General features: G+C 41.4%; 1 protein-coding gene across 2 annotated transcripts in view; it reads right to left on the bottom strand.

The window, feature by feature from the left end:
• vwa8 (von Willebrand factor A domain containing 8) overlaps positions 1-25430 on the bottom strand; it is a 92891-nt gene that overhangs the window by 24871 nt on the left and 42590 nt on the right. For both annotated transcript variants that reach the window (XM_014410552.4, XM_076875375.1), the window contains 15 exons: positions 24221-24327; positions 22860-22931; positions 21975-22051; positions 18887-18962; positions 17071-17206; positions 16468-16587; positions 16099-16304; positions 11059-11210; positions 8822-8930; positions 8345-8483; positions 6416-6603; positions 1084-1203; positions 801-865; positions 594-719; positions 407-516 (listed from right to left, as the gene is read on the bottom strand). In XM_014410552.4, coding sequence (XP_014266038.2) covers positions 407-516; positions 594-719; positions 801-865; positions 1084-1203; positions 6416-6603; positions 8345-8483; positions 8822-8930; positions 11059-11210; positions 16099-16304; positions 16468-16587; positions 17071-17206; positions 18887-18962; positions 21975-22051; positions 22860-22931; positions 24221-24327 — 1803 coding nt within the window. The remainder of the gene's footprint in view (positions 1-406; positions 517-593; positions 720-800; positions 866-1083; positions 1204-6415; positions 6604-8344; positions 8484-8821; positions 8931-11058; positions 11211-16098; positions 16305-16467; positions 16588-17070; positions 17207-18886; positions 18963-21974; positions 22052-22859; positions 22932-24220; positions 24328-25430) is intronic.

Raw genomic sequence — 25430 nt, forward strand, 5'->3', positions numbered from 1 at the left:
TTGTTCTCAACAACTCAAAGGGGCATTTTCCATTTTGACCTTGGGACAGGCCATACTCAGCACAGGTATTCCTGTATATTATACAGGCTACCTGGTTCTGCTATTCCATGTATGCCCTGCCTGCTAGCATCCTGGACACTGTTGTTATGTGCTGGATTGTCTCTGGGTATCTTTGCACAGCCAGCACCAAGGATCTTGCTTGGTGTGATAGACCACAACATCCCAGGAACGACATCAGATCTGTGTCCAGAAGAGCACCAGTCTAGTTAAAGCTAAGATACTGCGCAGGACCATTAAGCTCCCAGACCTCTGGTAGAGGTCCCAAGCTTGAATGATAAAGACAAGAAAAGTAAGATTTTTCATTTCGACTCTGTGTGTGTGTGTGTCTGTGTGTATAAATATATACCTGAGCTTGTTCCATGGCCTGAGTTGACTGAGTCCTCACTGATGCTGTGAAGCTGACAGACTCCAGAGTCTTCAGCTGCCATGTGCATGGGCTTGGTCAGCAGGAACTTCCTATACAGTCAGACATGCACAATTATTTTAAAGTTCAAGCCAGAGACCTGGACAGATATTTGAGATCCATTACTTACTTGTTAGAGTTGCTCTCCAGCAGCAGCCAGCGGTCCTCTGCCACCAGGAAGACAGACTTTAGGTTGATCGGAAGGGAGATGGAGTGAACTCGTCCCTCAAGCACATCCAGGACCTCCAGCTGGTTGCTGCACATGCAAAAGCAGCGACTGATACCACAGGACTTCAGGATGCTGGTGCTGTGTAACAATGTCATGGATGTAGTTTACCTGTCCTCCTTATAGAACAGAAGCCAGTTTTTGTGGGAGAAGTCACGACACATTTTATACCCTGCCTGCAGGCAACAATCACAGAAACAAAAACACATTAAGTTCAAATCTTTTCACGGAATGATCAGATGAATAATTGACAAGTCTTTTCATAATGCAGTCTAGTTCAATGTCAGATTTAAATCTAGTCACGTGGAAAAAATAAAGCCTTGAATGAAAAGCAAAGAGTTTACGAGCCACAAGTGAATTTAAATTTGTCTCTGGAGACACAGAGTCTTCTGACCTGTTGTTCCTTACTGTTCCACCAGTTCGACGATCTGCTGGAAGACTGATCACTGTCGGGGGAAATCATGAGCCTCCGCAAGGCGCCTGTCACCAAGTCCAAATGGAGCACTGTGTTACCCTAAAGAGACAGAAAGAGGAATTAAAACTGGAGAATACAACTGAGAGGAGCCTGAATTCTGGCTGGTTTTCAGGGGATCAAACACTTTTCTCACTCGGTGCAAATTATAACTTTTGTATAATATGTTTTTTGGTATGTGTTTTTTAAATGATATTCTGTCTCTCCATTAAAATTAAACCATAAAAATTAGAGTGTTAATTTGTCTATTTGGATGCCATTCACCACTACACCACAACGCACCACTGCAGGACTTTCCTAACTACAACTACACAGTTTTCAAACAAAGCTTGCTGACAAGAAAATACAAGCTCACTACACCAGCACTAGTAGTGTCATTCAGGACACTGATTTTAACATACAGCTGCTTGTCTACAAATCACTCGGCAGCTCTGTGCCTAAACACATGTCCAAAAAGCTAAATACATATTATATGAAATATTTTGTTATTTGAAAGACCTAGGAGTGTCTTCTCATGTTTTAAGGTTCAAAGGAAACCTGTAGTGAGGTGGGCAGCATTTTTACAGCCTAATCACTTGGAGATCCAACACTTTTGTATAACACAAAACTGTCAACACTGAATACAGTTGTCAGCAAGCGTACTTGGAAGATTGATGGAAAAGGTTGGTTATTAGTCTGCTAAGACAGCGGTCCCCAACCTTTTTTGCGCCACGGACCGGTTTATGCTCGACAATATTTTCATGGACCGGCCTTTAAGGTGGGTCATTCCCCTCATCCCCAGACTCTGCTTCCTCCTCGGAAGACGTGTCAGTGGGATTAAGGAGGTCCTCGAAGTATTCCTTCCACCGCCTGACAATTTTCCGGGGGCGAGGTCGCTGAGGCAGTTAAACAACTCCTTGGTGGCAGAGCCCCTGGTGTTGATGAGGTCCGCCCCGAGTTCCTGAAGGCTCTGGACGTTGTAGGGCTGTCCTGGTTGACACGCCTCTGCAATGTTGCGTGGAGATCAGGGGCAGTACCTGTGGACTGGCAGACCGGGGTGGTGGTCCCCATCTTTAAGAAGGGGGACCGGAGGGTGTGTTCAAACTACAGGGGGATCACACTCCTCAGCCTCCCTGGGAAAGTCTATGCCAGGGTGCTGGAAAGGAGAGTTCGTCCGTTAGTCGAACCTCGGATACAGGAGGAACAATGCGGTTTTCGTCCTGGTCGCAGAACACTGGACCAGCTCTTTATCCTCTCCAGGATACTTGAGGGTGCATGGGAGTTTGCCCAACCAGTCTACATGTGTTTTGTGGACTTGGAGAAGGCATTCGACCGTGTCCCTCGGGGTGTCCTGTGGGAGGTGTTGCGGGAATATGGGGTGTCTGGCCCATTGCTACGGGCCATTCGATCCCTATACAACCGTTGCAAGAGCTTGGTTCGCATTGCCGGCAATAAGTCGGACTCGTTCCCGGTGGGTGATGGGCTCCGCCAGGGCTGCCCTTTGTCTCCGGTTCTGTTCATAATTTTTATGGACAGGATTTCTAGGCGCAGCCAAGTGGCGGAGGGCTTTCACTTTGGTGGCCTCAGAATCTCATCTCTGATTTTTGCAGATGATGTGGTTCTGTTGGCTTCATTGGGTGAGGGCCTCCAGCTCGCACTGGAACGGTTCGCAGCCGAGTGTGAAGCAGCGGGAATGAGGATCAGCACCTCCAAATCTGAGGCCATGGTTCTCAGCCGGAAAAGGGTGGAGTGCCCACTCCGGGTCGGGGATGAGTTCCTGCCCCAAGTGGAGGAGTTCAAGTATCTCGGGGTCTTGTTCGCGAGTGATGGGAGAAGGGAGCCGGAGATCGACAGACGGATTGGGGCTGCAGCTGCAGTAATGCGGACGCTGCACCGGTCCGTCGTGGTGAAGAGGGAGCTGAGTGTAAAAGCGAAGCTCTCAATTTACCGGTCGATCTACGTCCCTACCCTCACCTATGGCCACGAGCTGTGGGTAGTGACCGAAAGAACGAGATCGCGGATACAAGCGGCAGAAATGAGCTTCCTCCGAAGGGTGGCTGGCCTCTCCCTTAGAGATAGGGTGAGAAGGTCGGCCATCCGGGAGGGGCTCAGAGTAGAGCAGCTGCTGCTCCACATCGAAAGGAGCCAGCTGAGGTGGTTCGGGCATCTGACAAGGATGCCCCCTGGGCGCCTCCTGGGTGAGGTGTTCCAGGCATGTCCCACCGGGAGGAGGCCCCGGGGCAGACCCAGGACACGCTGGAGAGATTATATCTCTCGGCTGGCCTGGGAACGCCTTGGTATTCCCCCGGATAAGCTGGAGGAGGTGGCTGGGGAGAGGGAGGTCTGGGCCTCTTTGCTTAGGCTGCTGCCCCCGCGACCCGGGGGGATGAAGGATGAAGATGGATGGATGGATGGATGGACGGCCTTTAAGGTGTCGCGGATAAATACAACAAAATAAAACTAGTACCGGTACCGAAAAAAATACGATTTATTCATAACACACTGAAAAGACCCAGGAAAACCGAGTTAACAATAATAAAACAACGCTGAAAACCGATAAACTGTCCCTGAGCTCATCAGTGACTAGGATTGTCTTTTGCTTCCAATAACCTCCATCTGTGCTCTTTTACACCACCCACACAGCTGATCGACTTCTTCTTAATTAGTTTCACTGAATTAACTAAATATTTCTTGATTTCAACTTGTAATTCCCTGTGTGGTCTCCTGTTTTTGTTAATTATGAGACAGTTTATGACCATTTCTGTTTAATACTATAAATCCTAGTGTTTATTTCCTCCAGTACAGTTCCTCCATCAACAGAGGGTGCTCTTCTTCCAGTGGAACCCTCTGGTTTGGGTGCTGATGTTCCTCTACATTCAACAAATGTGCCTGCTGCACTTTCAACTAATTCAATTCAAAGATAAACCGATTGCCCGTATGGGCTTCTGTGTTTGTATGCAGGATATTTGTGTGTGTGTGTGCGTGTGTGTTTTGGATGAACTGTGCAAAAGGCTTTCGTTTGTGACGCACAAGGATTCATCTTCAATTGAGTTTTATGAGAAGGAGCCACAGGGGAGCTGGCCTCGGGCCCGGCTACCCTGCTTCACGCTAATGGTTTCCTTATGGCCTCCCATTCCTGACACTCACACAGTGATACTGAAGACAGAGAGGGCAAACCCCATTTCCTGATTCTAAACATACACTGCCATTGGAGGAAGTATGTACATCTGAGAACACACGTGTGCATCCTGCATGTGGATGTATCTGCACTAAGATTTTGTGTATCTGAGGGATAAAAATATAACTACTATGTTTTCATACCCTTAAATGTACCATTGTGATGTCTTTAAATACTTTCACAAGACTGTGGATGCATTCATTCATGTGTGTATGCTTAGCACAATCGGCCAACCTCTGTAGATTATGTATCGGAATTTCAGGAGCGGGACCACGCCTCCAAATACGCTCCTTCCGGTCGTCATCTATATAGGTTCCCACAGTTCTGCAAGCTGTTCATTCTCGTTTACGTGCCCCACCCTCCCTCCCTCCTTGTTCTCAATTCTTTAACTTCTTCACTCCTATTTAAGTACAAGGGGATCTGCCAGGCCCGGGAGCCATTGCCAGTCCCCTTCGGGGCCTTCCCCAAACCGCAGCTCACTTCATGTCCAAGCATTCACCTTTACCTACTAAAATGCTGTCAAACCTAATATGAGGACGTGGGCCCAGCTAGTGAAATGTGTGTGTGTGTGTGTGTGTGATGGTTTCCCTGATCTCCCTGGAAGGCCAATGACCTGCAAATGAACTTCATGTTGTCTGGACCTCTTCATTTTTAGACAGACGTAACATGATCCATCGCCACAGTATTTTTAGAAGTCCTCCTCTTGCCTAATATGCACCAGCTGTGGAAGTGTTCTGGTCGGAGAAACAGCCTACACACATTGTTCTTGTCTGACACTCTGCTGTCATAGGACAGGGTCTTACGGGGTAAGAGGGATTCAACGACCGACTCAACAACCACTAACCTCCAACCATTTTAAGAAGCGGACTTCTGCACAGCTATTTTAAATCTGTGAGGAATCTGTGGTTGTCCTCAAGAAATAAAAAAAAAAAGTTTAAATACCAGTGTTGTGTAAGTGTCCGGTTACTGGATTGTAAACAAGAACGTTAGACAAAAATGGTTAGACTAGGGTTCCTCAGTGAAGACCAACAGATGCAAGTGCACCCTTTCTATACCACTAAAACTACAAAACATACTTAATGGTGATTCTTTTCATTTATGTGTGTGTGTGTGTGTGTTTTTGGTTTTGTTGTTTTTGTTTTGACTCCCCTCCACTACCTTGAAGACACACTGTTGTGGGTTTTGACCACTGGGGGTGCTGTACAGCTTTGATGAATAAATCATCTTCTGGAACTCAGACGTTTATATCAATTGCAAAAGCCAGTCAAGTTTGATGCTGTTAAAGTTAGCAACACCCAAACGTATATTTGACCAGTCACGGAGGCTCCACTACCACCTGTCTAAGACAGACCAATCACTTCAAGGACACGAGGTTTCCTGACCACATTTATAAAAGCGCCTGGCACCATACCAGGTATTGTTGATAAATAAAGAAGAACGGTCTGTGGCCACCACCTGGAGTTGCTACTCCAGTGCACCTGCTGTCACCTTCATTTGCACCAAAGCAGGTGAAATAGATTCATAATGGTTTATGGTTCCTAACTGGACAGAGAGATATCCCTGAAGGTTAACTGACTTTGTGCTATACTGTGATGATCCAGTGTTTCCTTTTTATGGAGTACCTTGTGCTAGCACATCTATTTGTGTGATGCACTCATACTGTATATGAATCAACCTGCTAGCGAAGCCAGACACTTTGACATAATGACTTCAACCTCATGATGGTCGTCAAAATACTTTTGTATACAGTCTATGGTTGAAAACTGAAATCATGATAACATAGCAAAATGTACAAACTGATCAAAGTGGGCAAAAACTGAAAAATGTCACCTTGTCCATAGGTATGTTAAGTGTTACAAGCTACAAGCCTTTTAGGGAGTGTGTGAGAAATGTCAGCACAGAGCAAGCCCCAAACCCCACTTCCCTTTGAACAGGCATTTAGAGCAGTTTGGATAAACGGCCATTGGGCTGTGGTGAAAATGTGTAACATTAACAATGAAAATCTCATTGGGTACATTAATTTCATTCACTCGATCTAATGCAATCTAATCATGCAAACATGTCTTTGTGTACATGTGTATATATTTGTCTGCCAACCTGTTCCTCGTGCAGCACCACCTGTCCATCCAGTGGACTCCCAAGTGGAGCAACCGTAACAAAGGGCTGCCAGACACCACTGATGGTCCTGGGGAAGACATCGTAGAGCTCTATGCACTTGATAGTTTCCCCACGCTCCTTCATGGAGTACAGGGACACTGGGTTACAGGTGGCCACATACAGCACATCTGTCAAAACAAAGATTGAATGCATTCTCTGAATTGAGCTACTGCAACAGGCAGTACATTTCCCAGAATGCAAGGTGCTAATTAAATAGAGTAATGTTACTCTGCAGCTGTCGTGTCGATGCAAAATGGTGACAATCTGAAATTAGGGGTGGTCATCATTGATCGAATATATAGGGATTAATAAATACACTGTAGGGGTGATTTCTGACACAACCGATGTTATAATGGACACCCAGGCACTCAAGTGATTCTGGATTGAACTGATGAAAGAATTCTGCAGGAGACCAAAAACTTATTTGGGGGTGAATTCAGCAAACCTTTGAAGTTTAAAATCGGATTTTTAAGGAAATTCTGTAAATGTAAAGTTTGTAAATCCTGATGAATACTGAAATAAATCTAAATACACTTAGATAAAGTTTCAAAATAGCTACCCAACTGAGTGCATACAGGTGTTTTAAGATGGCTCGCTTGGTGTGAGGCTTGCTTTAAAGGTTTTTTTTTTTCTTTTTTACCTCCAATGTGAAGTCTGACAGGTGCTTTTCAGTATGCTTCTGATTAGGCCACCTAAAGCTGATATAAAGCTTCTATAAACTTCTATGTTTTCTTATATATTGGTTAGTTGATATCATCGGCCAATATGGACTTACTGCAAAGATATGAGGATATATGTTGTCCAGTATGTATGGACTGATTCTTATACAGCGCCTTTCTATTCTTCTAGAGCACTCAAAGCACCTAATATAAGATCCCTCATTCACCCATTCACTCCAGCACTTTTTTCTTCTATGTTTAAGTTCTTTTGTATCTAATGGGATTAGTATCTTGCCCGAGGATATTTGGCATGCAGACTGGAGCAGCCAGGAATCCAACCACCACTTTTCCGATTAGTAGATAGCCTGCTCTACCTCCTGTGCAACAGCCACCCTTGTGCATCAATGTAACACTTGTGATTGTCTCTTTTATAGAGCATGGTGCAGAAAAAGACATCTGGGGTGATTTACAAATGGTGTCATCACATAGTTTGTTAAGCAGAGTTACGTCCTCTCAGCACTGCCTGCAGCACATGTAGCAGAGTAGCACCACAGCTGAACAAACATGGCGCAAAGTCTAACCGTGTGTCCGTGGTAAGTTTCCAACTACTTTAAACTGTAAATTACTGAAAAGTTGTAACAGTAACTCCATCCTTAATAACTCAAGAACCAATAACTCAGGGGAAAAAAACAGTATTAAAAATCCAATCTCTTCTAATATCTTTTTGTTTTTAATTTTACTAAAAATTCTATAATTAGGAATTTTTAATTACCTTGTTAAATTTCCAGGTGTTTTTTTTTAAATGTTCTTCTGTCGTTAGTGATTTTCCTATTGGTCTAATTACTTTTTAAATACATGAATCCATTCTTCATTATGTCATGTTAATGGTATCCTGTCTTCTTCCAGTTTATGATCACTGTCACTGCATATCTTGTGCTTTTCCTCTCCCTTACACAGCTGCACACTGTTTCCAGTACATACTTCAAACAGTTTCCTTGCTTCATCCTGTACTGTCCACACACACACTGAGGCCTAGGGTAAACGTTTTTTATTGTTGTTATTCCTTCCTGTATATAGCACCTTATTTACTTCATGATGCTTCACCCACTGAAATCTCTAAAGCATCACAAAGAAAAGAACATCTGATAACACAGACTCGAGGAGGGACTGCTTAATAACGTGCGCAAGTTTGTGTTTGCTTGTATAATACCATCTTTGGTGGTGACGTCACAGATGATGTTAACTTCATTCATGGGAATCTGCCAGTGGGCTTTCTCTTCAGTGAAACTCAAAGCCCTGCTTTCCTGCCTGTTGCAGGGGTACTTCTGGACACGCAGAAACACTGGGCCCTGGAAACAGACGTCAGACACTTGTAGCAGTGCGCACGTACTCACAATATATCAAAACAAGTCATACTATTGCAACAACATGGCACACTCTAGTGTTCTGCTTGCAGCTTAAGTGCGAAAGAGTTAAAAGAGTACATTTGATAAGCAATGTAACCAGAGGAACCATTTGGGTTGTGGATGAACATCTTGATACATTTCTTACGTTAAAAACTCACTGCTGTCAGTCTTTTGTAGCTGGGAGGAATGTAAGATAACCACAGACACTCACTTTGAGTACTGGTCCAATACACGAGAAGTGTGGGGCATCACACTGTAATAACCTGTCTTCATGTGTATACCTTGACATCTATGGGCCGTGTGTCCGTGGGACACAGTAGTTTGCGTCGAGTGTTGCCACCTTGGTTTATGGTCCAATATCCTGTCATCTTGACCTCCGGCAGCGGAAACCTAAAAATTGAAGGTCACATGATAACTCCACTGTAAGGCCTGCAAAATGTAATTTATAATAAGAAAGTACTGGCACAGATGCATGGAAGTTTTTTGTTTTTTTCTGGGTGTGGGTACTGATGTTGTGATTTCTCATTTTGGAAATGGGAAACGATTTTGCTTGCCCACATCAATTAAGATGAACTCAGCCTACTTAAGGGCTCAACGTGGCTGCCACAAACTGACTTCAGATGTGAGCCTTATCCTGTTACAAGCTAGATTTTTAAAAGAAAGACTTTGAAATGTGATCCCATTGTCTCAAGAAAGGCTAAAGTCAACATATTCAGAACAAGCGTCTATGTGTTTGTGTCTGACCAGATGTCCACTGGTTTTCCCATGAATCTTATTGGCTGCAGGTGGAGTGAAAAATGCATCAGTACCACAAAAAATAATAATAATTCTGGAGGATAGACAGTTCTCTAATCATAAGCATTTCTATGAATGGAAAAGCAGAAAGAGAAATTACTCTTTGTTTTCCATTTCCAAATCTGAATGGACAAATGTTTGCTGTGATGTGGGCAGAGAAACTAGTCTGATAAGGTGTTTAAGATGGGTGATGACAGAAGAGTAATTTAACGACTTGGATTGATGTCGGTACAGACATAACAGGAAAATACTTGTTTCTGCCCTGTTTGTTTCAGGATTTACTTGTTAATGAGATATGAATGTGTATTTATAAATGTGATACTTAAATAAAACCACAGGAGACAGAAGAAACAAATATTTTCCTTTATTTAAAAGACAAAGCTGTACATTGTGAGGCAATGGGGTTGATTTCAGAATAGATTTTTCTTATAAATAGGTTTTAGAATAGATCTTTGTTTATTTAACACTTCAGGAAGCATTGTGGAGACTTCATGAAAGCCTAAAGATCTAATAGAAACCACTCATACAGTTCAAGTCAGCATCAACCGAGTTCAAGCCTTTCAGGAATTCAATGCCAACAGTCAACAACAGTTTAAAATTACAAAATGATGCCTGACAGTCACACACTCACGTGGAACAGTCCCTGAAACCGCTGACCTCTCAGAAGCCACTTTCAGTTGGCAAGTTTCTGGAAAGGTTCTTTGAAAGGCAACAACAAAACTACCAACACAACAAAAACCACTGGCATTAAGACAAACTCCGGGGGAACAATTATGCTGAAAAATCTATGCATTAAAAGATTGCATGGCCAGGATTACTACTGCATGTCTTCTGCATCTTTGAGTTGCTCAGCTCACTACAGAGTGCCTTCCACTCGCATCGCACTAATTTAGTGAAGTATTTCACTATATCTCTTTGTAATATGTAATAAGAGAGACATTTCTCTGTGATTCATTTGCAGCGTTCAGAGCCAGCTCCAAACCAGAAGACAGATTTGTGTGCCGGGGGCCTGTGTAGGAGGGGCAGCACCATGAAGAATGCACTAATGGAGAAGAGCATCTTGCATGCACGGCAAATATTGTACACTGTGCACGTCTGCCATCACTTTACCAGACTGAGGAAGCTAGCAGGGTTGATTATTCACATTTGAATGGGCATCATATTAGATTATATTTCCACTGTGTGTTAAGCATCGATAGTTTTTGATATATTTAAAATAGCTGACATGCTAAGATAAACTCTGAACAAATCAAGTAATGACAAGTTTAGGTTCCATTATTTAAAACCGCTTCTGACAGATTTCTAATTTTATGAGGGATAAAGGTTTGGATTAACAAGAAAAACGGATCCTCTGTGGAACTGATAAAGATCCGAGATAAGGCTCTACTCTGCGATCATTCTGAGCAGCGCCACACATCAGCTAGCACCTTTTATAGTATGACAAACCCCAAATCTTGATCTGCTCCATCGTTGACTATGTGTTCGTCATGTATTTTGGTCCATCCAGCTATTATTATCCCCCTGTGAGGCTCTGTGACCACAGTTCTAACAGTGCAACAATCTGATTCTGTCTGTGTGTGTGTCACGTAATTGATGTGCCTCTAATGTGTGTGTGTGTGTGTGTGTGTGTGTGTGTGTGTGTGTGTGTGTGTGTGTGTGTGTGTGTGTGTGTGTGTGTGTGTGCGCGTGTCTTGTCAAACATCTTGTGCTCCCGATGCCTTACTCCTTAGCCAGCTTGACAGAGCTGGGCTTGGCTCCAATGGGAATCCCGTGCTTGTGCAGTGCTTCAATTAGAACCTCCCGCATGTCTTTGTTGTATGAGTCAAAGTCAAAGACGTTTCTCACCACGTTGGCCAGACCCTCATCGGGAAATTTCTAGCGGGAGGTAAAGGAGAGTAGGAAGGAAAGGCCAGAGAAGAGGAAGTAAAAGAGGAAGGGTCACCAGGGAAAGAAAAGGAAGAGGAAGGAAGGACACAGAGAGTAGGAGGGGGAGAAACAATGATAATGACAGGTGGGAGGTGGGAGTTATGGAAAAGGGGGCAGAGACAAGGAAAATTTATATGATTTTCAGCTCCTTAACAGGGGTCAACGCAGGGAAAGTTTGGGATAAGACATAAGAAACGAAGATTAGTCATCTCTAAACTCTGAACAATGACAGACAACAGCATCTTTGCTCCGTCTTTGATGATAATTACAGACTCCAGTTCTAATGCCTAAAAGCATTTTCTGTATTACAAAGCAAACATGGTGGCACATTTGAGAATGATACTACCTACGTACTGTACAAGTGATGTTTCCTGGCAGCTTAGAGCAGTCCTTGGATTACTTGTATACATGCTGACTTCAATATTTGATACTTACGCCAGTTTAATATGAGAATCCACCACTGGAAGAATATATTTACAGTATGACAGACAATAGAGGAAAGAAGAAATGGTCTTTTTTAAAACAGCAGATTTCTGATGCTTTCTTTTATATAAGCAGACAACAACCTAAAACATTGTTGGAGTGAAGATTTTGGTGACAGACTTTCTTTTCTTTTTTTTTTACAATACCAAACCAGCACAGGGGTTTGGAACTGTTTGTGTGCACACTGAATATTTAACACCTTTACCAACATACTTATTTTTAAGATCTGTTTTTGGTAATGTAAAAAATATGAACAATAAGTGTAATATACCATGTTTGTCTGATTAGAGTATTATGAATAAGCAATGAAGGGAGAAGTAAAGACAGACATTACAAATCTAATTTGATAGCTGCTTTCAGTACTTGACAGTTATTGAATATTTCAGAAATTTTTCAGACTATATTTCCAGGCATAGAAGTGCTTGACAGCAAGGTGGAAATTAACATAATAGCTGCAAATACGAATGCATCCCCTGCCCTTTCAACTCCTTACTGCAATACATCTTCAGTTCTGATGTGAGTAATCTTCATGCCATTATTAGGACCATAATTGCACTTTTAAGCCTCCATATTACAGTGTACTTATACAGTCCAGTGAATCGCTGCACAGTCAATAGCAGTCTCTCCCAGTAGGTTACAGCTGACTATAGAGCACTGGGCTGCATCGATCACGATGGTATAAATTAAGGTTAAAATAGCAATGAAGGCATAAAACGAGCTATTTAGAGTACAGCTAAATTGAAATGATTCCCTGTCACACCCAGTCATTCAGACACCAATAATGGTGGTGATGGATGAAAGAACTGGGAGGTCACTCAAATATGAGCTGGTCTCTGTACACTAAACTGTTGATCTATAGTGCAAGCTTTAATGCTTAATCCCCTCTCCTTCTCTTCTTTTGGAGTCTGTCCTTTTTGTGCTCTATAGCGTGTACATTTCTGAAGAATGTAACCACAAGGAGGCATGGTAATGTGACAGCTCTGCATGCAGCCATTCACTTGCTTTTCTTTTTCCAGATGATTGAGCTGAGAGGATGATGGTAAACAGCAGCTTATAGCTATTGATGGTGGGAGACTGTTAATGTAAACAGCATGCGCTCTGTAATGTGGCTCCATACTGTTCGTCTGAAGGTGGAAAACGGAGTAGCTGCTCAAAAGACTATGGTATCAAAGGGATAAAAAAGATTTGAAAATATGGTGACAATCACTTCTAAAACCTTGTAAAATATCATTCTAAATGTAAAACAAAACATCTACTCATTGAAGAAAGTCTAGCAATTTTATACTATACAAATATGTCGCTTTGATGACATATTGATGATCATCTCGCCTATCTCCTAAGTCGGTTTGTGGTGCACATCTGTGGGCTCTGAATACTAGGAAATTAGAGGGTTAAAGAGAGGAATCGGTGGCCGGAGAAAGAAAGACATGACAAATGAGGGTGGAGGGACTTTTAAGCTCCTATGGAATGGACTGGAAAATTCCTTTTAAGAGCACAGCCAATGTAACATATGATACTAATTATTTTAATGTTGGAAACCACAGTCCTGCATCAGGCAATTTAAGGCGGAGCCATTATGCTTGTCTTTATGATATACACATCACAAATTACAAAAAGATTCGGTACACTGTGAAAAATGTATATTAAAAAAAATGCAGTGATTTGCATATCTTACCTAAGCCACATTTTACTTACAAGAGAATACAGAAAATATATTGAATGTTTCAACTGAGAAAAAGTATCATTTTAAGAAAAAAAATAAGAGCATTTTGAATTTGATGGCAGCTACAGGTCTCAAAAACAGTTGTGACTGGGCCATTTTTATCACAGTGTAGCATCGCCTCTTCTTTTAACATCAGTCTTTAAAAGTTTAGGAATTGAGAAGAGAGCTCTTGGACTTTTGGGAGAGGAACGCTATCCCATTCTTGTCTCATATAAGAGTTTAGCTGCTCAACGGTCCTGGTTCTTCTTGGTCCTATTTTTGTGTCACGATGCTTCATTTGATGAAAGCCCTCTGACTCTTCTATTATGAAGCCATGCCATTATAATATATATGGAGTATGCTTTCTATCATTGTCTAGCTGAAATACGCAAGGCTTTTCCTGAAAAAGACACCTGGATCTTGTGGTAAAACCTGTATTTACCTTATAGTATGGATGGTACCTTTCCAAGCTGCCAATAAATGAGCCATGATAAGATTCTACTTTTTAGTCCAGAGGACGCAGTGTCCATGTTTTCCAAAAAGAATTTCAAATTTTGATTTCTCTGACCACAGAACAGTTTTCACTTAAAAAAGCTTTGGCCCAGAGACAACAGTGGTGTGTAAGGATTTTGTTCACACGATAGAGCTTTAACCTGTATTTGTGGATGGCACAGTGAACTGTGTTACTGAACCCCAAGAATCACATCTGTTTTCACTGCAGTGCTGCCTGAGGGCCTGGAGATCATGTTCATTTATTATTGATTTTCAGCCTTATCCCTCGGGCAAAGAGATTTCCCCAGTTTCTCTGACTCTTCTGATGACATTATGTACTGAGGATGATGAGATATTAGCTTTTTGCACACTGGTACCCATCTTCACTTCTGAGAATCTCTGCCTCTCTGAGACGCTCTTTTTACACCCTAACATGTTACTAACCAATGAACCCAATTAGCTGCACAATGTTCCGCCAGCCGTCTGTTTCTACAATAGCACCACTTACCTTTCCAGCATTGCCCTAATCATAACTTTTAAAAGACGTGTTGCTGTTATCAAATTCAAAATGCCCTCATTTGTTTTCATTAAATAGTAAAATGTCTTAATTTAAAAATTTGATATATTTTCTGAATAAAATGATGATTTCTATTTTTAATTTCATTTTACACAGTATACAAACCATTTTGGATCCAAGGTTGTATATAACGCTCCAGTGGTGCATGCTCTTATAAAAACATGGTCAAGGTTTGAAGTAATGTGTTTAAGCTATGTACAAGTATATATATATATATATATTTTTTTTTTTTTTTTTTTTTTTTAATTTTTTTTTTTTTAATTTTTTTTTTTAACTACATGATGTTTATTTGTTTTCTTATAGGTTGTTTTATATTACGTTCCTTATTTAAAAACTGTATTTTCTTTGTTTCTGGGAAATTCTAAATTAAAAAAAAAAAAAAGCTATGTACAAGTAATCCACATGAGTCAAAGGTTCACACGTCAGACTGCTCTAAATGCTTTGTTTCACACTTCTGTAGCTCTGTCTGATGTAACAGAGGGGATGCCACGAACATCAATACTGCTATTTCTAGATACCAAAGTTCTATAATAATACTTTTTTTTGTTTTAGTACTACAGGTACAGTAGATAGTACATGTACCAGCTGGGGCAGCATAGTCTTCTCAATGTTCTAGTCATGCTGATGAATGAAAAGAAGGACACCCACAAGTTCAAGAAAAAGTGTGCAAGGAATAGCAATAACTGCAATGGAAGATGGTGACTAGTCCAGCTGTTGTCACAGCTCTGCTCTGACGTGGTTATAAGAAAGATAAGAGTTTAGTATGGAAGCACTTTTCATTTGAAGCAGATGACCAAGGGCAATATGCAAACAATCCTATCATGCTTCTCAGACCCAGGCAGGAAATACTTGCAGTATAGTGACAGACCTAAAACCATCTGTTCAAAGAATTCAAGTTGACAAAATTTCAGTTAGTAACATATAGTTACTATATGTTACTGAGTTAGTAACATATAGTAACTATATGTTACTGAGTTAGTAACATATGTTGTTACATATAGTAAGAACATCCAAAGTATTATCCTTCTTGTTTAGATGTTTTTTTCTTCAAAACAAAGTTCAGGTTTAAGTACATGCAATATCTTAATTATATTGGTAAAGGTACAGACTACTACATTTCCTGTATTGTGACATTCCTAGTAGAGAGGGGGCATATTTAATATGGTCATCTCAGGCATAGAGGTCTGGCTGGGGGCGCGGAAGCCCCACCCACCTGTTACTCAAACCTCTTTTTTTTATATCATTGATAGCCAATCAGAAGAAACCTGGCTTAAAGGAACAGAGCTAAAACATAGATTCGATTTTTTTGAACTCTCAGTCAAGTAACGCCACTTTACAAGAGGATAAAAACATGGAGATACCGTTGATCCCTTTAACTGACAGTTAGCTGTATGTTTAAGCTGTAAGCTTCTGAAAGTGGACCAAAGCACAGACACCCTCTCTCCTCTCGGAGACAGCTATATTTTGAGGAGACTCTCTTACATTATTAAAGCACTAGCAGTTCAGGATTCAGGTCGCATAAATGTTATGAATTATTAATAAAAGGTAGTCAGTATGTACCGTATTTCAGTGTGTCTTCCTACCTGGAGGTGTTTGACAATGTTGACCACCTCTCTAGTAGAATAGGGGTAGTTGATGGTACCCTGGTCGGCCAAGGACCTGAGCTCTCCAAAGGCTGCCACGAGCTTTTGCAACGTAGCATCGGGAACATCGGGGCCATACTGTTTTAGCATAGCCAGCTCCGCTTTGGGCTTCGGGTTGTCCACAGCATGGCAGCTAAAAATATCGCCTGGTACAAAATACAAGACAGAATTTAATGTGTTTCTCTCCATATACAATATTCGATACCCAGGGCAAAAAAAAAAGTTAAGTGTTTATCTATTTTTAATGTGTTGGGGTATTAATGTTGTAGGAAAAGCCTCAGTTTCAGTTGTGCGTGTGTTTTTGGGTACCTAGAGCTCCAAAGAAGTCATTGCCCAGAAAAGGAAAACCAGGTCTGTTAGCGAGGACGATCATCCTGAAGTCTGGGTGCATAATTATGGTGTCAGGCCTCCCCTCGGCTTCACGTGGACCTGTGGAACAGACAGTTGTTGTCTACACATGACCAAAACAAGCACAGTTTCATCTCAGTCTGTTTCTGTATGAATCTCCTTTTTTACTCTCAGTGTTTTAATTTGTGTCACAGATTTTCACACACACCTCTACTACGCTGACAGCCTGAAGGTCGTGTTTATGAAGTCTCAAGATTGCGTTTACATTCCACTAGGAGGATGAGCCTCTCAGGAATGGAGTAGCTGTCAGCAGCCCATGTGATTACATGGGAATATGTGGAAAAACTAAATGTTTACAGAGCAGCGTGATCCAAAATCTGTTGGTACCTGTCCATAAAGGCTTTTATCCTAAGCTTCCTTCAGTGGCCTGCATCTGATGTTCCACTCGTGTTTGCCTTGTAGTACATGCAGTCGTTAATTCGTCGTAAAAACAGTTCTCGTTCTGAATCTGGGACATGTCTGCTGTCAAGGTGTGTGCATGCATGAATGTGCGTATGAGTGCACCTGAGATGATTCTGCGTCCATCAGCCAGGATCATCTCTCCGCTCTCCACCAGGGTTTTGAGAATGCAGGTGACGTTTGTAGGAGCTTTGTCGGCCTCATCTATCACTAACACATGGCCAAACTTCACTGCCTTTACCTGAACACAGACAACACACACAAACATACACACACATGCCATTTGACTAACAAAAAAGCACAACTGCTGTTACAGTTGGGAAAAAGCTGATGATGAAGATGCTGTCCCAGATAGAAAGAGTTCATGTGGTGAATACATATATCAAACTGGCCTACACATTCACAATCCACCCTCACAGGTTTTTTCACTTATTTTGACTAAGTAGTCCTAATTTTGGGATTGTGTAGGTGTGCATCACAATGTACTAAAAGCTCTGGACACTGTGTTCTGAGAAGTCATCAGATATGCTCCTATGAAAGCTGCTTATTCGACACATAAGTTGAGAAAGTTCTTAGGCATATGGGAGACACAAATACCACAGTTTCTTCTCTGCTGGCGATTAGAACAACAAAGCTACTATTATGTATTTTTATTTTCATGTATTTCATGGAGTAAACCATTAAGAAGCCTGCCATTGTCAAGCAAAATAATCCTTTTTTAAAATCTTGATCTAAAATGGCCAAGATGGATATCTTTCTCTGAGATTAAAAAACAACAAATAATGTTCACACACAACTCTGTGCCACTGCACCCAGAAACGTAATACACTATTGATGATTTTGTATCTTTCACTAAAAAGTCCAGAAAATAAGACAAATCACTGGTAATCATAAGTGGAATCCAATGACAGTCCCTGAGCATTCACATACTGTTATACATAATATTATATATTTACATGTATGAGTCCTCAAGGCTCCATCCTTGGATCTTTCATACTTACATATACACCCTTTCTCTATCTCAGATGTTGCATTCATATTACATTTCATTCTTATTCACACCGCACACATCAGTGTCACCTCAGGACTACTGAGCCCTACACTTGAAATTAATGAGTGGATGTGCCCAAAATTCCTGAAATTGAAAGAAAGGACTGAGGTATATTTTTTCCACCTCTAAAGAAAAAAGAATTAAAGTCTCTAACCTATCTAGACGAATGTTGCTTAAATTCTCAAACCAGGCAAGAAATCTTGAAATAATTATTGACTGACCTAAATATCGATAGTCATATAAAGACAATTAAAAAAAAATCAGCCTATTAACCTTAATCTTAAAACTATAGCAAAAATGTATGGATGTCTGTTGTTACAGTTGTGAAAAAGCTGATGATGAAGATGCTGTCCCAGATAGAAAGAGTTCATGTGGTGAATACATATATCAAACTGGCCTACACATTCATAATCCGCAGGATGTCTGTCTAAAACTGATACAAAAATAAATAAATATGTGCACAGATTTCTTTTTAGTGGACTATTGTAACAGTGTCTTTATGGGTCTTACTAAAACTCCATCAGACAGCTCATTTAGATTCCTGTAATTACACAAAAACAGTTGAGCACATTAGTCCAATTCTCAAATCTCTGCACAGGCTTTCTTCATCACAAAAGATGGCTTTTAGAACACTTCTAATAGTTCACACTAAGAATTAAACTGACTGAGTTACATTTCAAATGTACTTGTACCTTACAAAACATCCAGAACTCTCAGGTAAATAAGAACATGCTTTCTATGTGGCAAAAACAAATAAAACCATACAGAATAAAACGATTCCAACACAACTTGATTTGTGGTGATGATCATGTCTACCACAATATACATCTGTGGCATCTGTGAACATGGGGGAAAAAAAAACTAACTGACCAGAGGGGAGTCCTCATATGTAATGATGCCATCTCGCACCGAGGGCTGTAAGGTCAGAGTCTGGACTGTTGTATCCCTGCAGAGGCAAAAGAAAACGAAAAAAGAAGATGGTTACAACAGAGCCATTACATAAGAGGAAACAGGCTCAAAGAATTCTGAGCAGAAATCCATGTGGACAGTAAAGACGGCTAGGTAATGGGAAACATATCTGCTGTCATGTTGTTGCTCTAACCCGTAAGCACAGCACTAATTATGGTAGTAAAAATGTGGGTAAAGGTACTTAAAAAAAAACTTTTTAAGCCTTGCTGTAATGTGAATTACTTCTACACCTGTTCAGTGCTTTGGTGCAACAAGCCACAATGCACACCAGTCAACAATCTGCCTTGACTTTGGACTCTCTAATGCGCGGTTTACACCCTTGTTAGCATCCAAATGAATGTTTACCCTCTCTCCTCATTCATTCAGCGTTTCAAGATAACAGCCCAGGCATGTTTCAAAGATGGCTGCTGAGTAGCAAGACTGGCATTAGAAGGACTTTAGCTACACGTACATGCACAGCAGGGGAGAAGCACAGCACATCTTTATTAGACAAACAAATTGTACTTTTTCTTTTAATTATATAGTGCTAGAAAAAAAGTGCACCCTTAGAAATGCTTTCTATTTCTTAAGGACCTTTTTGGGGACTTTTCCTTCATTAGATAGTGGAATGGAGAGTGGAGAGGAAAGCAAGGGGACTCGGGCCGCATGTGAACCCATGGTGCCTCATTTCAGCCTGGTTGCATGTGCTCACCTGCTTGCCCCATAAGCTTAAGTTACACTCAGAAATGCTTTGTATTAAGAACAAAAAGGGCAAAACAGGTTCTGGTTACTAATTCTTCTACAAAGTAACTCCTAACTGAAATGGCTAAACTTAGTCTTGTTGAACTGAAAGGGTAACTCTGGTGATCAGATCTTGCACATGTTTCTCGTAGTGCTTTTTTACTTGAACATTTGTTACTATCATTTGATGTAGATGCAGTGCAGCTAAAAAAAAAGGTGTCAGTGACACTGTACTTGGTTTCCACAGGCCAGCCACACAATCATAACACTGAACATTTCCCCGACAACTATAACTCCCTGGGGTCGCCCAAAATTTTCTCTTCCTCTGAACATCTCCTCTCGCTTGCTCTTCGATATCTCACAATATCTGACCCAGGAGCTGTCCTAGTTTCCTTCCTGGCCGGCTGCACGTGTCTTGCTTTTTCTGAGCCACATCTCTGTAGGCCTTCAGTCACACAGGCTCCCAATAGCCACAGGCAGATATTTCTGCCTCTGCCCTGGTCTAATATTAGCTACTGCTACAGTAGCAAACCAGGCCACATCCATGCTCAGCTCCACTTTGACTTTCACATGACTTTAAACAACTACACACGCACAGGCAGTAGAAAAATCTGGCCTTAAGAATGATATTGAATATGTTATTGATCTAGAATTGACCGGCGTCAAAATTAAACTTTTCTCCAGTAAATTGCTCGGCTTCCATCAGAGTCATTGATTTCTTATAAGTGCCGAGATCAAAATGAGGCCCATCTCTTGGCTCCATGATCTGAGCTACAGAACCTGACCTAAAATTCTTATGGTGTCACCATGTGAGTATTTATAGAACCAGGGGACCCGAATTAACAAAGACTGAAAAGGCTTTTCTTTAGTTTGTCCATGTAAAGTCGTCGTTCTGGGAAAGAAAGGCCTAATTTACTGAGGAAAAAAAGAGATTTTAATGCTCTTATATGAGAAGGTCAAGGCTGCCAAGGTAGTAAGAAAAATACTGGCTTTTTCCTTACAGCTTTTGGTGGAACAGGAAAGTTTAGTGATATCTTTAAAAAACATTAAAGCATCAAATTAAAAGTGGCATCAGACACACTGAGCAGGGAAGTCTTCTTTGTCCATCTGATTTATTCCAACAACTGTGTTGTAATAAAGAAGCTCTTCATTCACACCTCTCACGTTTGTCTGTCTTCCTTCACCCACAACCAGCCAGGCAGATCCCTGCCCCTCCCTGAGCCTGGTTCTGTTGGTAGTTTCTTCCTGTTAAAAAGGGAGCTTTTCCTTCCCCCTGTCCCGAGTGCTTGCTCATTGGATGGGTCCATCTGATTGTTGGAGTTTTCTCTCAATTATCGTAGAATCTTTACCATTACACAATAAAGCACTTTGAGGAAATTGGCGCAACTTGGAGCTATATAATGTACTAATTTTAAACTGGAGACTGCCACTGTGTTGGCTGGCCATTTCAACTCATTTCTTTGCCATTGCATATGTGTTTACAATTTTCATGTAACCCACAATAACAGAGAAAATCCAACAATCCAACGTCACCCTATGAACAAGCTTTTGGCAACAGTGGGAAGGAAAAACTCCCTTTTAACATGAAGAAACCAGGAAGAATCAGGCTGAGGGAGGGGGCAGCCATCTTTTTTGACCAGTTGGGGGTGAAGGGAGGGGGCCAGGTGAAAAGACACACTATGGAAGAGAGTCAGAGATTAATGACTAAATGTGAATGATAAGAGATAAGTGTCTCTTAACTGTTCTGCTGGTCAACTCGGTTCCTTGATTCAGTTAAAAAATGAATTTAAGATTACATAACATAATCTTTCCACATACCTCCTTGTTACTGCAGAAGTACCCTCTGAAGCAGAAAGTTGTTGGTTGGGAACCACTACTCTAAACATGAACCTCATAAAACTTTAACTTAGCTTCTGGAACTAAAAGTCTCCAGAATGACTTCGCTGCTTCCAAAAATAAGGCTACTTGTGCTGAAATCCATGGGAAAACAAAATTTAGGCTCTCTGATCTAATCAAACTGATGAGTTTATGGTCTCAGTAACTGGTTTTAGATCTTATCACTGGCAACATAAATCATTAGTAAATCATGATTTCAATTAGAGTCAAAAAGAAAAACACCGTAGGGTATGCTTAGTGGAGGAGCTACGCTGTGACTGGGGGTGCAGAGTACCTTTATTTCTCAGTGAGACTTCTTAGTTGGCTCATGAAGTTTGGTTTCAAAAAGGCTAGGACAGCAACAGAAAAATGATGCTATGGTGATTCTCCTCACCTGTGGAGCTGTAGATATTCTCTGGGCCTGTTGAGAAGGTGCAGGAACCGGTCCACAATTTTATTTTTGCCAACACCCTGTGGAGGGACATCATCATCAGTCTTTATATGTGGACTGTGTTTGTAGTTAGACCACAAAGATAGAAAGAAGCATCCATTTCAACTTTCAAAGAGGCAGGACTGAGAGGAAGACCCAACTGCATCCCTCTAATTTTGATGGTGCTTTGCTGTGACAGGGGCTGTTCTTCGGGACTCCCACCGGCATCCCACAGAGCCTGTCGGATCTCTCGGCCAGTCTGTCAGATGTCCAGTAAGTCGCTCTGACAGCTCGTAATGCCTCAGCGTGGACCGTGCATGGTCACACACTCAGATTTGCAAATGCCTTCTGCCACTCAGTCCCTCTCATATGCAAGCGCACAAATAAACACAAACACAGAAACACTCCTCTGGGCTCACAGCACACCATGTCCAGTCATCCATCCTCATCTATCCTCCCTTTAACCCAGCCCAGTTGGACAACGCTGGGGGCACAGAGTGTCCCCCAAGGAGTTGCTGCATGTGTCCTTATGTTACTTATGCCTTATGTGAACTGTGACTGCGCAGGGTTGGAGGGTGACATGAGGACGCAGGGAGTCTATTTCGTAACTCTTCCCTCCATGCTCGAACAGAGCTGACATGGGTGGCCTACTTCACTAAAAACCACTACTCCAGAAATTAGACAAAACCATGGTCTGCAAACACAGATCTGACCTCTGTTTATTTTACATGACAAAAAGTGGGTTTGTAATCCTGACCATAAATGGACCAAAGGTTGCCCAGGGTTCTTTTCTGTGGGCAGAGGAAATTATAATATGGTGAAATTAATACGCTTTCAAACATCACTCACCTGGTTTCCCACTAAGAGGAGGTGCTCTCCTAACAGAAAGTCTTTCAGCATGTCCTCCATCACCATCATGTGCTGCAGAGATATTTAAGCAAACACATATTCAGCTGAACAAGTAGCTCAGATTGTAATTTAACCCAGATGGATGTTGCAAAGAGCAATACTGCTTACAGTTGAGAATAAATCAGCTTAAAATGTATTAAAAACAACAAAGTTTGCTCAGAAAACAGGTCATTCATAAAGTAGGTCATCCTCGTTGCTTCCATCCTATCTCAACCTCTTCCACCTTTTTTATTTCGGACCAAAACACGGGCAGGCAGAGGAAAAAGCGCAAAATGGGGACATGAAGAAAGAGATAAATCATCAGTGTTGCCAGAGGATGTCACAGTATCATTACCATGGCTGGTTGTTTTTTGGATATACTGCAATTAATGTCACCAATAAGGCAAGGATTAGGCACAAGACACTAGCATTAAACCAAACAAAAACCTATTGATTTATCCGCTGAGGAAAGCGATCTGTGAACAGGATACCAAAGGCAAAATTTATGGAACTTGCTGCATTTAAAGATTTGATTCAGATTCAGCTGCTTGAGTTGTGATATTTGTTACCACTCAGCATCAATCAGCACAGAGCAACAGAAGTAGGACTGTGAAGAATCTGAAAAGAAAGATAAGCACTTGGAGTTCTGCCCATTTTCACCCCCACAGCATGTACCCTGAAGCCGATGTGACTTTTGTATTTTTGGCAACTGAACATTTTAAAAACTGAAAAACACAAAGTCCATCAGGAGGAAGCTTTTTAAAAATTTTTTGATCCTATTTAAACACCAAAACTCAATGTGTATCACACCAAACATTCAGCAGTAATCATGCCTGGCGTACACACGACGACACAGACAGTTAAGAATTTTATTATACCATAAAAAACCCCAATACCAACCAATCAGAGGTCGCTAACAGTGTATTGGGGCTGATGTTACTGCCAGGCCAGATTAGCATCTCTAAAACTATCTGATAAGGGTCCAACACAGATGAGAAAGAGCATGGCCAGAGGAAATATCAGCTAATACCGGAACTAAAAGCAAAATCCTTACACAATGAAAACTTTAATCTGACAAAGGCAAGTATGATAACGATGACAACAAGGGACAGAGCTGTGTTTTCATTGGTGTATGATTGCCTGAACTGGGTGGTGGTGAATCTGCAGAGCTAAGCTTTCTCAGTTTGAGGGAGAAAAAAAAAAGAGCAATTGAAATTCAGATTACGCTTTACAGGTTGTAATCTGCCTTAGCACTTATGTGATCAAATCTGGGTCATGTGCTGAGACTGAAAAAAGTCTTTTCCAGCCCTCTCACAGCTTACCTGGGGATTATCATAGAAGAGCACGTCAGGAACCTTCATTTTCTGGTCAGCATTGTAGATGGGAGCGGAGACACTCCCAATGGTCAACACACCGTCCTTTACCATACCTGTAGAAATACAGCAATGTGGGCCATAAACATGATGTCAATGGAAAATTGTATTTAGTAGTCAGTATAATCTTTTAGTGATATAAGTTTGCATATGGTAGAATACTGCATGTAGTTATTTGTATTAGGAAATATTCAACCATGTATACTTAGAGGCATATAATTAATTGTGTGTGATCTCTAACAGGCTGCAGGCTTGGGGTGCATCCCAGGAATGCACCCCCACGTCTGGGAGCATGAGAGCTCATACCTTGTTTTATTGTTTTACGGCAGGATTAACGTAGCTATGTCTGTTTTAGTTTAAGTGCTTCTTTACATATAGATGAACTGCTGGACTTCCTCACCATGTTATCTAGGGTGGGGGAGACTACCCCCTTTCCTGACCAAGGATGTACCTTTTGTGCTCTCATGACCCTTTGATCAGCAGGACACACACACACACACACACACACACACACACACACACCTACTGAAGTATAAATAAAGATTGGGGCAGTTTCTTAGTGCGAGTCTCAGTCTGGAGGCTGCCCTTGCTAGCAAGAAGTTCTGTGTGTTTCTCTTCTCTGAGTCTTTACTGAAGAAGTGTTTTAGAATATTTTCCCTAACACATGGGCTTCTTCATTTAGACTGACTAATGCTGGGAATGGTTCCTTTTACCCCAACTCAGACTTTGAGATGCAGTGATTTGACCGTACAAACTGCAATAAAACTGCATTTTCTCACATGCAGCCCATGCCCAAACCTTTCTGGACATGACAGAAACGCATGTGAGACAGAGGTGCCTCCAGAATTTTTTAATTATAGGGGTGGCCATATGGGAGCCACTAAAAATATTGGGGTGGGACACAAAAAAGAGAATTTACAGTTTTATTATGCTGTTGTCAAAAAAGAGAGAGTGCTTGCAGTACTGGTGCCTTCTGGAGCTGTTTAATTGAATTGTCTAAATAATAATCGGGCGTGCTGTGTGGTACAGCCAAGTTTGTGCTTTATCTTTGGTGAGTAAAATGTTATTATTATTATTAGCAGACACCTTAGGACTTCACCATCTTGTACAAATATTCTCACTTCTGGCTCAAAAATAAAATAAAATCCAAGTCTAACGC

The sequence above is a fragment of the Maylandia zebra genome, linkage group LG16 (assembly GCF_041146795.1).
Source record: "Maylandia zebra isolate NMK-2024a linkage group LG16, Mzebra_GT3a, whole genome shotgun sequence".
Taxonomy (NCBI): domain Eukaryota; kingdom Metazoa; phylum Chordata; class Actinopteri; order Cichliformes; family Cichlidae; genus Maylandia; species Maylandia zebra.